Genomic DNA, 16,754 nt, shown 5'->3' on the forward strand with positions numbered 1-16,754 from the left:
TGATTCATAGATTAGAGCGATTTAGGTGGAAGTCGGATCATTATTTTTTTCTGTTCCAAGGCAGCAAATTAAAGCTGGTAAATTAAATCATATTGTTCTCTGTCTCTCTTTCCTCTTTCTCCCTTCTCAGTTCTATTTCAGATATTTTCGGTCCAGAATCTTCCATAAACATTGAGTAAGTGGCTCCTTTAATTATTCATCTTTCTTTAATAAATGTAGACACATTTCAGCAGGATAGTTGCTGAGAAACGCTTGCTGCTGCCTGTGACCTTGCTGTTCAGTCTAGCATTTGGAAAGCATAAATTTTGGAACGGAATTTCACCTAAAACAAGCTCATCCGCTTCACAGAAAGCAAAAGCAATGCCTCAACATTGGTTGCTGCAACTTTTGGATGTTTTGAAATCTTTCTACTCATAGAAACAATTGATGGGTTAAATAGGCATTTTCAGTTGAAATTAATATGCAAATAATATTATTTTAACAAAAACAAGAAAAGTTTCACTTTGACCAAATCCATGTCAACCTTGTTGTAATAATACATTAAAGTCTGATGTACTTTTCCTTCTCAAGAAAAAAAAAAAAAAAAACTTTCTACATTTAAATAATGCTATTTTAGAAAATTTTCACATTTAAATTTTCTTGAAATTTTGCCTTCTTTGCAGTGTTCTTGTTTCTTGCTTGTTGGCATTTATTGAATTAAAAACAAAGCCTATATGTTTTTACTGTGTGCATGCAAAACAGGATAAATGTCTGTCTTGTTTGCTCCTCAGCATGGAGATTGTGAAGTGAATCCTCTCTGGGTATGCAGCACACCTCCAGACCGTGCTCCACACTAAATCGAATCTCTGTGCTTTTAATTTAAATTGGCATGCATTTCTGTGTTCTGCAGTTGCAGAAAATGGTTTAAAATATCTTAAGCATATATCAAATTCAGATTTTTGACTCGGAGAATTAGAAAAATGCCTTTCCAACAACAATAGGGGAGTACAATATCGCAGACCTTGAAAATAAAGCTTTTCTGTAACTTTTGCTGATCTCCACTCAGTGTCTTTAAAATGTAGACTTTACTTTTCATATTGGTACCTTGACGCCTCCTTGGTGTCCTGGGCACGTCCTATGATTTTGGACCCCAGTTTGATCAGAATGGGATCTTGAACTCTCTGAAGTACTGAAAAGCAACTGTTTTGTCTTCTGCCTGAAAACTGAAAATTTCTTTTTGGTGTGTCTTCAAACAGGGTAATAATGCAAAATGTGTACAAGAGCAGCACAGCATTGTTTCACCATACACAAAAATCCACCTTTTTCCAATTTTCAGTGTGTGATCGAGTTTGTGCAATAAATAAAATGATAATTTTAAAGGATACAAGTTTATTAGCAATAAATTCTAGTATAATTTGTGGAGCTAAATCACCGAGTTCAACAGTAGGAAATTAATGCTGTTTATCTTTGAAACAGTTTTTTTATTTTTTATTAAGTGAAACTCAATATCAGCTGTTGGCATGATGGAAGCCAAAACTCTGAAGAGAATAATGAATATGGTGACATGATGGAGCACACATCAATGTTGGCACCTCTGCATTTTACTGATCAATGATAACATCCACATAAGTGTGGATTTTAAACCAACACACTTGATTTAATGCCACTTAAGTGAATAGGGAAATGTATATGACATCTATCATTTCTGTTGGTGTTTTTTCTACAGAAAAATCTTGTTAGACTAGAGGCATGTGTGAAACACACCCTGATGCCATCAGTAATCTTTCTGGGACATGTTTTTTTTTTGGCTTTTTCGTATCAGGCTGTTCTGTCCAAGGTGACCTGACAAAGGGAGATTGAAAACCCTGTCCAGAAGCCACAAGTCAAGTTTGCTCTCATTATCTAAAGCTACCTTGTGGCTTTTTCAGTAGCTTCAGTCATTGAATGCATGTTGCCCCTTTGCAGCCCAACTGATTTGCGACCCACTCGGAGCCTGGCAGACTGAAAGCTTTGTAGATCCCCAGCTTCCCATACAGAGTCCTCGAGCTTCACTGTAACCTGACAAGTCACGCCTGTCAACAGGTTGTTGCAAAATAGTGGACAGGTTTTCGGTCTTCATATTCATCTTCTTGCGACAGCCATTTTTTAAAAAACATTATTTTATTCACTTATCTACTTTAAATAATCAGTTATGTTGATGTAAAAAATCATGCGTCTTCATGGTCAAATAATCACCGAGCTTTCTTCTGACTGACAGCTCTGTTTATTCCTCTCAATACATTGATATGTATTTTTTTTATCATTTATATTCCTGCTAGACTGCTGTCATTTCAATCAAACAATTTTGACAGTGCAATAAGACCGTCACACATCTGCTCACCCCCAAAGGACACAAATAAATAACTGCACCGACCTGGAGCTCATTCACTTGCGAACCACGATCAAGGACACTGAATCATATCCTCGTATTAGCGGGGCGGTGTTGTTTTCAGCGCACACACACTGTTCCGTCACGTCTTCCTCGGGGGTTGGCCGTGCTGCTGTTTGATGTTGAGATAGCAAAGCTGTTTTGTGGATTTTAGGTTTGTTTCAACGAGTTCCATTATACATATGACCAGTATGCACTCATAATTGACCAGTACTGTGGATCTTGGAATGCTTCATCGGTTTTATAGACTCATGATTTAAAGAGTGCTTTTGAAACCATCCGGAAAAGGAATTTTCTTTTTATGAAATACAGCTTTAGCTCCGTCCTATGCCTTTGACCCACCGGTAACGCTCTCCACTTGGATGCTTTTACCGCTAACACCTGGTGTTCTGACGAAAATTCCTTCGCCGGAATTGTTTTTCTCTTGTTTTTCTCATCCAGAGAACTGAAAGAAAAGGGTTTAAATACATTACATAAGGCTGGGGGGGTTCTGTATACATCTATAATAGAATCAGCTACACAGAGCACCCCTCATGTGCAGCTGAAAGGGACTCAATAAGTGAAACACTGCTTTTATGGGTCCCTTGTGGTTTTCTATGCGATTTTATCTGAAGATTTCTTTTAGGAAAAGATTGGTGAAAGTCAAGGTTGAGCTAGTAATAGATCTGTAACTTGACGCAGCCACTGGGCTTCGGAGCCCCCCGGGGACCCTCATTGCATGGACCTGGTAAGGAAAATCAGAAAAACTCTTATTTAAAGGCAATGGATGCCAGGTCCACATGTGTCTCCTGACAATAGAATTTGATTGAGCAGGTAAAAGTGCATAAAAGCAAGTTAAGCAAATAACTCTTAAGATTTCCTCACAGTGTATATGTTATGCCGCTGGAAAATAGTTTTATTCTTATAAAATTCCTAATTTCTTTTATTTTAGCAAAGAAATATGAAGGTTAGTCGTTTTAAGATTCCCAGTGTTGTGAACTTCACTTCTCTATGTAATCAGAAGCAGTTTTACTTGTTGTTTTTTGTCTTGATTAGTTAGACTTTGCAAAAATCTTACATTCACCCGCAAAATTACTATTCAGATATGGAAATTTTATTTTATCATTTCTAAAATGTGTTGAATGTTGCGTTTTGGGCCAGGGAAGTCAAAGAGTCCAGTTTGAGTGAAACCAGATGTGATGCTCTTTGCATTCTGACACCTTTATATGAAAATCAACTTTAACTTCATGATGTTAGGTCACTTTGAACTGCGTTGTTGCAGAAATGTGCTATACAATAAGCTTTGATTGATTGATTCAGCAGTTTGAGCAATAGCAGCTCATCTGGTGAATTGGAGTAGATCATTCTTCACTACTTTGTGTATTGATCAGCCTGTCACTAGTTTACCACAAGCCTTTTCTTGCACTACTGTTGAAAAATTTTGCCCTCTACTGACCTTGAACACCCCACTAGAGCTGTCACTTTGGAGACGTTCTGACTATTCAGTAACCGATCACAAATAGCCCCTTGTTAGATTCACTCATACCCTTACGTTTTCTCATTTTCACTTCTTACAGATAAACATTAGGGACATAATGTTCACTTGCTACTTAATATCTGAAACTCATTAAGATGTGTTATCATGTTATGCCTGATAACATGATAAAATTAGCTAAGGTCTACTATAATATCGCTGCAGAGTTTATTATAACATTTCTTCATCACTTACCATGCAGACACTCCTTCTACAGGGATGAAGGTTCACTCACTATTGTATGAGGAATGCTTGAAATGGGTCCAATGGAAGGATAGTCGGATCACTATATGATTAATTTGGCTAATTATTTCATCACTCAGGTGTGCTGCCTAGAGCAGTGGTTTTGATCTCAGGAGCCGCCATCATGTCTTGCTGAAGAGTATTGTTTTTTTACTTCAGTCACCTGAACTGAGACTGGTTTATCTCTATGAATTTCAACACACACTCACATGATTCCCCCCAGCTGACTCTGTTGTTGCTTGGCGAATTGCCAGTTTTCGTATTGTTTTGAAAGCGGGCTCCCATCCAGTCGTTATCCCTTTGCTTCTTGGGTGCGAGAATGTTGAACCTCAGCCCTAAACGATTGGGCAATCATTACCTGTTGATTAAAATAAATGAAACTGTGGCTCATGCCAAGAATGTACTTGCTCCACCTAAATGAAGTAACGTGGTAACGCTTAAACTTTCTGCCAAAAATAAATGCACTACAAGCAACAGTGGTGCATCAAAAGCCAAAGACAATTACCACATACGTTACATGACATCATAATCCACAAAACATGCTAAATACGTTCAGGGTTTGGCCCATGCCAAGCATGTGAAGCAGTTCAAAAAAGGTGAGGAAACATAGCGGAGAATTGTCAGTTGCTGAAGAAAACTTAGTGTTTATGTCTTTTGCGGCCGAGTGATTTGTCGAACAGGTTTTCCATATTCCTTTGTTTCTCCTGTAGTCAAACAGTCTGCAGAATCTGTACTATATTTAATCAAAGTAAATGAGCTTTTAGCGTTAATTAACTAAATGAACATGGGGAGACTGAAGGCAGAACCTTTATTTGTCTTACACTTGTCCATCCGCTTTGCATCCTAATTACGTTGATACGCTTGTTAAACCTAAACTATTGAAAAGGCAATGGTCTGCAGAGAAAAACTGATTCTCTGAAGTGATTAAAACGCAAGAAAAGCAAGTGACAGATTTAGAAAGTCTCTTACTGCATTTTTTATTGAGCTAACTTAAATCACAACCATTAAGGCTGTAGGACACTTCTGAACCCTGACAACTGATAAGAAGGGCTACCAGGAAATCTATTGCCTTGATCTTTTGTGGTACTGATTGTGTTCAAAGGCTAAGAGGCAAGTGTTCATTGAGGTGCACAGTTAGTGAACAGGAAACGTGCCACACTATAAAGATAGAAAAAATGTTTCTTGTTTAGGCTGTCTAATATTCTACAATTTATTTTAAAATGTCAAAAGTCACATCAAAAATGTACTTTTCTGTACATTTATTTGGTCTGCATCAATGAAATGTTGGTGCTAAAGCTGCAAAACATAGTTCATTTTGAAGAATTATTTTAATCAAGCTAAGGTCGGGTTGGGAATTGTGAAACTAATGTGGCTTTTATGCAGTGGTTCAAAGATCTAGATGCAGATGCATTGAAAATGTTGTCCACAATGGTGACAAAACCGCTTGATAATCTGTGGCTTGAGAACTGATTTTTCAAAACTGATTCTTTCTCCAATCTGAATGAGCTTGAGCTATTTTACAAAGAAAAATGGGGAGAAATTTAATTGTCTTGAAAACAAAGATGCCCAAAAAAACTCGCAGCTGTAATAGCAGCCAAAAGGGTTCCTCCAAAATATTTACTCAAAGACAAAGTACAAATAGCAATACTTTAAGGTTTTCTTTCTTTCATTAAACATTTTGAAAACTATCATTTTTATAATTTTTATTTTCTTCACATTTCTAAACTACTTTGCGTTGGTTATTTACCCTGAACCCCAAATGAAACACATTAAAGTTTGTGCTGCTCTATATCATTTCACTTATGTCTTTTTTCTAAATAAAACAACCTGTCCCTCTTGGATTGTGTTCTTTCACAGAGACATGGTGACGTCTTCAGCAAAGAAGCGACCGTCCAGCAACACAGAAATGTCACCCGACACGGGAAAACGGCAGCGTAAAACATGAAGGGTCGGGCCAAGACGCAGTGTTAGTGAAGTTCTCATTCATTTGAAAGTATTAGCACTTTTCAAAGATTTCCTTCCTGTTCATATGTTATGGTTTACTTTGTAATTACTTTGAAATAAATTCTATCGCATTTTATCATATTTTGTTGTCATGTGTTTAGTATTGAGGTAATATTTGTATTTCACTGTTTATTCAAAACGGGAGCTGTGGAAACACACTTGAAGTGGAAATACTTTTTAAGTGCTGCAGGTTTAGTTTGTTGCTTCAAATCGACGCAACGCTGGTTAAAGATTAGACTCATGCAAATTTAAGACGTCTCTGGTCCCAGCTGTTTTTTCCTCTGGAAATAAAAGATTTCTGGTGAAGTTTTATTCCACTGAAGTAGTTTTTTTCTTCCCCCATTTAATCCATAGTTTATACCACTGTAAATTGCAGCCTAAACCCAAATAAAACTGAAGGAACACTAAGTATTTTTCCAAAAGGCACATTTCCATTTTTTTTTCTTTCTTGCATTGAATTGCTGAATGTCAGTCTGTTTGCTAATCTTTGACCTCCATCTTCTAGGTCTCCCACATGTTTTTAAAACTCCACAGAGGAGCTGCGCCGAACGCAGTTTCAGTGCCATCTGCAATTTGAAAGTTTACAGCAAATCTGCACCTTTTGAAATTGATTGTTTTTATTGAACGGGAAGAAACTAGGGTTGGTTTAATTCAATAAACGCCACGCTTGTGGAAACCCCAAGTTAGGACAAGGCAGAGTGTAAACACTTAAGAAGCGGAGGGAGTGTTTATGAGTGCGTGCACTGGAGATTTGGCAGGAAATCCTCTGGGAGCCGACCCTGATTGAAAACAGAGCTAGCCTGCAGTCAGGCATATGGCCGATCAGACTGCTGTGATTCTCCTCAGATAAAGCAGACACGAAAATATCTGTGGGCTCTTAATATGAACAAGGAACAAACCCCACAGTCCTCATTCCTATTGCTAGTGAGTCGTTTCTTCCTGCACTGTTGTACATTTTGTCTTTGCTGTTTTAAGACGCACTAACTCTTCAGTGAAATCCACAAGTCGAGACTAAATTGCTTTTGATAAAGGTTCGATTTGACCAGCTGTGAAGCAGGAGGAGATCTCATCAATCCAACATGGCTCACTGCTTGGGAGAGATCCATAGAGTGCATCTGTGTCAAAGTCACCTTATCTGTCTGCGTCTGGGTGGTATTGGTGAAGAGGACATCTTATCACTCGTCCAACATAAGTCTCATAAATCTCTGGTCTACAGTGTCTAAACACGCATTATATACACTCAAACTTCAGCTTTTCGTGAGAACCTTGACCCCCCCTTCGTTGCTTTCAAAGAAAGGGTGACCAATCTTTGTCTTGGTGAGGATTCAGTATGAGTCGGGAGATCAATAATCCTCAGAGCAGAGTTCTTTCACTCATCTGCAAGATCTTTCTTTAAGCTCAGACTGTAAACAGGGCTGAGAATAAGAGTATGCCACATTTGTGATTTCTTTTTTTTATTTGTTTGCCACACCTAAGGGTATAAGATCCTCAAGCAAGTGTAAACGCCAGACAAAGATGATGTAAGTTCATACAAAATCCATTGTTTAAATTAAGGTGTTTATTATGGAGGAGGTAAAATCCAAATCTATATGGAACTGACTGGAAAAAGCAATTGCCCGTAACCTGGGAACTGGTTTAGCCACACCTTAAAGTAACAACCGCAGTCAAGTCTTTGAGATAATCAGTCAGTCAAGTTAATTTTTATTGCACGTTTCAGCAAAAAGGAAGTTAAAAGTGTTTTACATCATGAAAACATAAAAACAAAAGCGCATCATACCTTCAACAGTGAAAACCAGTAACAGACATTTTGTCAAGTGCCATTGCTAAAATAGTCAATACACATCAAATATGTTGGTCAATGTTCCATTTATTATGGTCCAAAAGTAACTAAACAGATGGGTTTTTAATCTTGATTTAAAGGAACTCGGTGATAACTGATCAATGAATCTTTTTCAGCATTTTTAACCCACCCATCTTCATAGAAAACAGCTGCTTTCTGCACACAGTAAACCTGGTTTACGGGTTTATAATTTCCTCGAGCTAAGAAAAAAGGAAAGACACTGTTGCTTTTTTTTCCTTGAGTTGGACATGAATATGTTTTCCCTCTGGAATTAGGAATGAGGTAGATGTTTTCTTTGTTGTGCTGACTATTCTCTTTTGCACTGTTTACTTTGGCTTGAAATTTGAAATTAAACCTCCAAGATATCATTTTATGTCATAGTTGGAAACAACAAATTGCACACTGTTCAAATCTGTATATACATACGTTTTGACAGCTTGAAGCAAAACAGGAATTTCTGCTTTCACCCTCTAGCAAAAATGTTTGGAAAAGAAAAATATTTCTTATGATGACCCTGATGAACCCCTCTGTGTGAATTCTTACTGCAGAAAAGTTTAAATCCATTCATTAAGGGCATAAATATTATCATTTAAGGATTTTTTAATTATTTAATTTAACTTTTTTTTCCAATTTGGAACAATTACACAACTTTTCTTTAAAAAAAGCTAAAAACAAGAATTCAAAAAGCAAGTGTCTGGCAAAATCTTGGCTGCCTTTTTTTAATCACAATAATTGGCAGAATTTGTGAAACTGGTTGGTTTCCAGGCCTGAGCCAGAGTTTAAAGCAAAGTCCATAAATCTTCGGTATGGTTCATTATGCTTTAGCTGTTCTAAAGCATAATGTTTACCTGCTTTATCCAGTCCAAAACCATTGGATTTGTGTTTTTGATAACTGTCCTGTTATAACAGCCTGAAACTGTTGACTTTAACATTAAATACACCTTTCTCAACAGGTGAGGGCGCACTCTTTCCGTCTATAATCAGTCATTTAAGCGACTTGAAACCATTCCTCCCTCCCTGGCACCTCCAGACCCAGGCCCCCATCCGGCCCGGTTCGGGGGGCAACCCGGGGGATGTTTTGTTTAACGTGTTAGTTTTATCCTTCAAGCTAAACTGAAATTTATAGTTGCAAACCAAATCGCAGGAAGTGACAAAACCTAAAAACAATGTTCCACTTGTTCAGTACAGTAGTGAAGCGATGTGGCACTGTTTCACTGCCGTTGCCACTGGTATTAACCCGTGAATAGAATAATTAGTGGTACCTCAGAAATATTTAACTACACCTCAAATCACCAGTGAAAGTATTGGCACAACTGGTTGTTCCAGCTGCACAGTGATGCAAAACGCACATCACAGTTGATTTGTTGGACAGCTTTGCTTGACCACAACTTTTGTTGAAAATTTATGGCCCATGATTTTTATTTTATTTTTCATTTACTGTTACCTGTCAGCAATTTGAATTATTTGTATGGGTCTGGCTGTGTACGTATTACGAGCGGGAGCCACGTTAAGATGTCCACGTTTCACCTTAGTGAAAGTCCCTTTTTAAAGATGTTCATGATAAAATGAGCCTTGTTTTTAAAATAGTCCACACGGTTTAAATTAATATTTAAAGATGGCAAAAAGCTAACACTCCAAACTCCAAAATATGACATTAAGTAATTCATTTATAAATATAAACATACAGATTTAAACAGCGTAACTGTATGAGCGTAACTTGCCCTGGGTCAAGATTTTAAAGGTCATAAAAACCACAATAAATGCGAAATTAGGACTTTTCATTTTCTTTTCTCAAAAGTAAAATTATTTCCAAGCTTTTAATATAGCATGGAATAAATGTTCAGTCAGATTATGTATAGTAATAGAAATAAAATCCCAAATGTCCACAGGGCTGCCTGGTAAATGAGAGAAGAAAAAAAACTTTATTGGTAATGGGACAATATTAATTTTTAACGGTAAATAATTTTACTTTTGGGGAAATCTCAGGAGTGCAAAGAGCTAAGTTCGCATAAAAATAAAAGCATATGCAAATGCAAATAAAAAAAATTACATTTCTTAAAATAGTGTAAAAATAAAAAGCTAACCTTAAATTTGTCTTAGTATTTTATGTGTTGTACACTGAACTTCTAAGCATAGTTAAGACCCAAAGTCCAACCTGAAGAGAGATATTTTCTGTCTGGGAAAGAAAAACTGTAGGACTTGTTCATTGTGCAGGCTTGGTCTCTAATTTATCTACATCACCATCAACACATTTGCATCATGTTTGCCTTGTAGCATATTTGGCTTATCTCAAAACAAGACTGAGCATCTGTCTCAAATTCCATTTCAAACCAATCAGCTGAATAATCAGCGCAGACTTGTAATCTATGAAGTGCAGTTTGGGCCTTTTTTGCAGACCACGACGAAAACTCTGTAAACACAAGCAAAACACTTTGTATCTATAATGTTTGATTATGACAATCTGCTATTTGGTGTTTTTTCTTGCTGCCTATAATTTCTTGAAGTATTTTCATTTTTAACAAAGCATTTCAATTTTCTTGTTTTCTGATCATTCTAATGTTTTTGGTTTTATTTGTTATTCCTTTTACTTTTTTCCACAAGAGTACAAGTGCTGCACTGATTGGTCAGTGGACCACTTCTTACTTCCTATATGTTTGTTGTCTGGTAGACATGGATGGTACCAGCAGTCTGCACGATGCAGATCCCATTTACTTACAATAATGCTGCAGCATCCTTTGAACTTCACTCACAATGCAATCAAAGGCCATCATTTGATGGCTGTATCTTGGTCACAAAGGCATCCCATAATTACATGCTGTTTGTCCATCCATTAAGAGACACAAGCTGAAGCAGAACCTTTCAATAAAGATGGAATAGAAAGGGGCTTTATTGTCCCACAGAGGGAAAATTCAGGTGCAACAGCAACACCAGATATATTTAAGTACACACTAAGGTTCCAAAATGTAAAAAAACTAAATATAAAAAGCAAGATTAACTATATTAACAATGCTACATACTATGATTTTAATAGAAAAATTAATGTGCAGTTATTAGGTTTGAAATATTGTGTTCATGATCCGAGGGATGTGCAGCTGAGCACAAATGAACACATGAAAAGAGCTGCAGCATGGTGGTTAATCTGTCAGTCTGGCAACATCACTTACAACCCATGAGCTTAGCACTTAGCAATAACCTTAGATCTGTTTTATTCTGATAGACCAACACAAACACTGCATATTGCTGAAGTTGAAAGAAAACATTTTAACAAAAGTTTTTAACAAACAAAAATCTAAAATTTTGATGAAAAAAATCAAAATCAGCCTCCTGATTTGTTTGTGAAAAGGCTTTTCACAGCAATTACAGCTGCCACTCTTTTGGAATATAAATTCTTTAGTGTATTATTTAACATGTTAGTTTTTTGCCTTTTTTTTTTTTTTTTTACAAAAGTTAAAAAGACCAAAACATTTTCCTTTGTATTTTCTGTGGCCGCTACACAGCCCAACATTGGCTCAAGAAAATTTTATACCTGTAAACCACATGCTCTATTATTAGTATCTGTTTGAGAAGAAAAATTAATTGATAGTGTACTGTTCATTATGCAGTATGTAGAGATTTTGTCTATGGGAAAGCACACTAAATAAAAAAAAATCCAAAAATGAACTGAATTTGAGAGATTATCTGTGATATCTAATTAGACTTTTCTGCTGTGTCTTCATGATGCTGTTTGTTCTCTAATGTTCTCCAACAAACCTCTGAGGTCTTCATAGCACATTTGGATATTGGGATCAAATTACACGCACAGGGAATTAGGTGACTTTTTTGCACTGGGTTTTATTTAAGAATAAACAACTGAAAGAGGATGATTACAAATTAATTTTCTTATCAGATTTTTATTTGTAAAAAAGTTGAAGAACCAAGTTTTGTACATAGCAATTCACAGTTGAGCAGTACTTTGCGTTGATCTGTCACAAAAACTGAAGCTTCTGTAGGTTAATTTATCATGTGCAAATGAAACTGCAATCAGACATTGTAGGTTGATTGCAAGTTTGATTGAAAGTTGTAATCACAACTCCCTCCATCATCTGTATTCACTTCAGGGTAGCGGCGAGGTTGCCTGTCTCCATGGACAAGAGCAAGACACCAGTCCATCATAGGACAATACAAACAGAACAAATAATTATGTACACACTCATACCCAAGAACAATTTAGAGAGACCTGTTAATAGTCATGTTTTTGGACTATGGGAGGAAGCCATTTACCAGCTCCAATCCTTGAGAGAGCATGAAACGCCATGCACAAAGACCCCAAACTAGGATTCAAACCGAGGACCTTCTTGATATCAGCCAGCAGTGCAACTAGCTGCCAGTGCAGCCCAGCAATAAAATCAAAATCGACCATCATGTACAGCTAAACTTGTGAGCGACAAGCTTGTTTTCAAATGATGATTTCATTTTTATTTTGCTCAGTATATTGCTGCAATGTGCACATTTTGCATACAGTGGTTAATTTAGTGAATACTGTTGATAGAATATGCATAAACACAAATGCCGAACCATCATATCTATACGCTGAGCCGTGAATGCAAATGAGACATTTTGAAACTACTCTGATCTGATGTCAACGTGAAAACAGTTCTCAAGCATCCACATCTGAAATCCACAGAAATGATGCAATATTTATTTTCCGTTTCCCTCCAGTTTATTGGTTACGTCAGCTGTTCAGGCCTTTTAGACGGACCAAATCGGATCAACATGAAAAGCGACATTTTTCTTTGGATCCGTTTTTTTTTTTTTTTCTGAACTTCACTGAACTTTGGTTATATAATCAGCCTCCTTTTCAGTATGAATAACAGTTTAATTTGCTCTGCTCAGATGAAGCAGAAGATTTCAGCAACTGAGCTGCATTAATTTTCATCCTTACAGTAAAAAAAGGAAAAAAAAAGGAAACCATTAAGATCTCTTTCAAATCAAGGCAGTCAAATGTTCTGGTGAAATCCCAGCAGCCAAGACAAAGACATGAAGCAGACAGAAAATAAACGTTTCACTCAAATGAGTCACAATCACTAAATAGGTAAATAATATATTCTTACCTGGAGCACTAATATTAATGTTTCTCATAACTTAATTTTAATTCTCATAATTTTGCCTGCCTTCCACATCATAAAATAGTTACTGGTCATATTGAATTTAAATATTTAGTTAAACTGAAATTGGATTATGCTAAAAGGAAATAAAACAAATGAAGGAACCTTCTTCTAAGGAGTTTGTCTAATGTTTTAGAAAGATTTATCAGTCTGTTCACACATTTATCTTCTAAATTGGTCAACTTTTGCAGGTAAAAAGAAAAGGGTGAAATAGCACAGATTGAATTGCAGCCATTTAAAGGATTAGATTGCTATTTTCATTTTCTCAAAAATCAGGGACATGTAACTCAACATAAAAAACCCCCGCATAGATAAACCACAAAAGATTTTTCAAGTGCTATTGTTATTTTCTACAAAAGCCACAAAGTATGAGCAATAACCAAGCTTTGGTTCTCTGGGTTCAACTGGCAGGATGATTTATTGGATGCAATAATACAGAATGAATCAGGACTTCCAGTAAGTTGGCAAGCACAGTGAAAACCCACCCTCTGTGGTTTTCCAGTGATTCCCTGACGCTCAGTAGATTGCGTGAAACAAATGATGAATTAGATGCAAAAGGTTCAGATCAGGTGAATGTCTTTGTTGGTATTCCTTAGGAATTGATGTAGTGCTGTGAGAAAGCATTTGCTCCCTTAAAGGTTTTTTTATTTATTTGTCACACTTAAATGTTTCAGATCAACCCCTTGTTAGTAGCAGGCAAAGATAAACTGAGTACATAAAAATAGCTGTAAAATGGGGAAAAGGATCCTTAATGTTTTTGTAAGGTGCTGTTTTCAATAACATTTTCCTGTAGTAAATCAACTGTTGGATCATCAGGAGTATTTGGAAAATATCCCATTTTCCAAATATATGACTTGTACAGATATTATTGGTTTATGCTTTTTTAAATTATTTGACAAGAGAAATTCGACTTTTGCCAAAAAAAGTTTTATGGATTCTGAAGGTAACACTGAGTAATAATTTCTGTCTAAAAGTTTTCCAACTCTGAGTTTAGAAACACCTTGTCACCTAATGACATGATAGGTGACAAGGTACCATACCATAACTCTGTACCTAATTTACATTCACACCGCTGCAAGAGCTGTTATGCTCAAAAGATAAAACTTTTGATCCCTTTAAAAAAAATGCAATGATATAATTCTTTTCAACTTTGTATAAAAGTCTGTACAAGTTACAATCCCGCATGGGAAAAAAATAAAAAGCTTGTATAATTTCATTTTAGGTAAGAGAAGAAGGACATCCGTTTGTTTACGTGGATCCGGTGCCAACCGACAGATGCTGGATTCAAATATGCAGTTTGCTCATCAGACTGTTAGTCTGCTGCTGCAGGTTTGAGAGGCGACAGATTTCTTCTTTTGTTAAATATTCCCCATTAACCCAACAACCCAAAGTAATTAAAACCTGCTATTTAGGTGACACAAAACCAAGTGGAGACACTTTACCAGCATGGAGACGTTTAATATGCCAGCTTGTGTGTGCAGGTTTGAACAGATGAACTCATTACCTTTCTGCATTTACAGCCAAGTTAATGCTCAGAATCCATCCTGCTGAAATAATTAGGAACTTTTAGGTTTTGATGTGCATTTGTTGATCAATCAATCAATCAAATGTTATTTGTATAGCACATTTCAGCAGCAAGGCATTTCAAGGTGCTTTACATGATGCACAACAAGAAATAAGCAAAGGTTGTGCTTTGTCGCTTTGAATGAAATTGTTAGACAGCTGTGTTGACTCGAGGAGTGACGCACATTTGTTTAACATGGTGCGTGATTATATTTTAAATGATTGTCTTCTTGCTGAAAGCGCAGCAGTTGGAGCAGAACTATACTGTATGCCAAATTCAAACTCCTAAATGCTATTTCACAAACTATTGTTGTTTTTTGTGAACACTGACATCACAGAATTGCATTTCCCAGGCAAGTAAAACATCTGTTCTTTTTTCTGGGCGACGGCGTCGCACCTCCATTGATTGATTGTAGGATATTCGAGTCTTCTCACGAAGTGCCCTGCATCTAATTCAGATTTTAAAACTGAATTACTAAGCCAAATTCTTTTTAATAGCCTCTTTAGCTTGAAGAATTGAGAATAGGTCCTTGAAGAGCTCGCTGTAATGACTCGAGAGACCTTTTGTCTGGAAAATTAAAAACAAATGTCTTTCAGCCCACGTTGCACAGATAAGTTAAATGCCTCTGCATCGCTCCTTCTGTCCTTCAAGACTACAGCCTCAGAGCAAAAACTAGAGTAAACTAAAAGAGATATTCTAGAAATGCAGCTTCCTTATTAGAATATGAATTTATGCTGAGCAATAATCTTAAAAGAAAATGAGAGATAATATATGTTGTGTTGTGAATTTGCTTTTATGGAACCAGTAGAAGACTTGTAGAAGTCACCTGATAATCCACATGTATATACAATTTTATCTGAATATAAATGCAACTTTTCAGTGAAGATTTCAACAGCACATCAGACAGACTATAAACCGAGCAAACAAGACAGACATTTGTCCAGATATTTAGTCAATCTTACAAAGATTGGTCTGTTTTGTATAGCAAAAGGGAAGGATGTATAGCATGTCTAAAGACCTGCAGCTGCTAGATAAAAGATAAAAGATATTTCAACCATAAACCATTTTCATTCCACCACAAGTCCTCTCCATATAAGACAGAGTAAGTTTGTGACTGAAACAAAAAAACCCCTAAAAAACCTAAACATCGATACATTTGGATGGGATATTTGTAACAGTGTTGGTTTAGTTGACATTAAACTTTATAGAATATATTAAAGGACACTTTGCCTTGGCTGTGAGCGAGTGGGAAATAAGATAATAGTGAGACTTGCACAACACAAATTTGAATTGGCATTGAAAATGAAATAAACAAAATATACTCTTTCCGTCTCCAACGCCTGCGGGGGAACATGACAAATTTGCAATTTGTACCACAGCTGGTGATCTCCAGCAGCCTCATAATTTCATTCTCTGTTGATTAGTACACCGTTTTCCCTGGTTCCTCTTTTATTTTAATTCCAGCTATTATGCCAAGGTAAACTAATTTCAGCATTATGACAGTGCACAAACTCTGACAATAAAAATTTGTTTCTTTGTGCACTACACCTACCTACACACGCACTATATATATATATTCATTTTTTTTCCTACAGTACTTCGTAAGTGATTTAAAATCTGCAGTTTTCGATATGATGCTTATTTTACCTATAGTCAGAGGTGTTTCTTAGCAACACCGTGATGTCACGAGGAACGGATGCTGGAGTCCTCCATCTCATTCATCAGCTGTGAAAAAGGGATTTCATGATTCATTCAGTTGTCATGTGTGGTGGGAAAATGAACTGGTAGTATTTCATTTGCCTGAGGCCAAAGCTCTTGTAGGCCAGTTGAGCCTGATGTTGGCGTTGGTGTGAAGGTAACCATAGAAGGCAGCGGATCAGCCGCGCGCTGCGTCTGTTGTGCTAAATTCCTGTGGTCTTATCTCACAGAGCAGGAGATAAGAGCCCTTAAAGAAGGTTAACTGGAGGAAGAGCTGGGCCTCCAGTTCACAGCAGCCTGCTGATTTTATTATTTGTGAGATGTGGATTTATCAGCTAAGA

General features: G+C 36.7%; 1 protein-coding gene across 1 annotated transcript in view; it reads left to right on the forward strand.

The window, feature by feature from the left end:
• Nucleotides 1-6,248, forward strand: part of rad18 (RAD18 E3 ubiquitin protein ligase) — a 34,879-nt gene extending 28,631 nt beyond the window's left edge. The window contains exons 12-13 of the mRNA XM_008409848.1: nucleotides 131-175; nucleotides 6,021-6,248. Coding sequence (XP_008408070.1) covers nucleotides 131-175; nucleotides 6,021-6,108 — 133 coding nt within the window. The 3' untranslated portion in view covers nucleotides 6,109-6,248. The remainder of the gene's footprint in view (nucleotides 1-130; nucleotides 176-6,020) is intronic.
• The last annotated feature ends 10,506 nt before the right edge of the window (nucleotides 6,249-16,754 follow it).

The sequence above is a fragment of the Poecilia reticulata genome, linkage group LG5 (genome assembly GCF_000633615.1).
Source record: "Poecilia reticulata strain Guanapo linkage group LG5, Guppy_female_1.0+MT, whole genome shotgun sequence".
NCBI classification, from domain to species: Eukaryota; Metazoa; Chordata; class Actinopteri; order Cyprinodontiformes; family Poeciliidae; genus Poecilia; species Poecilia reticulata.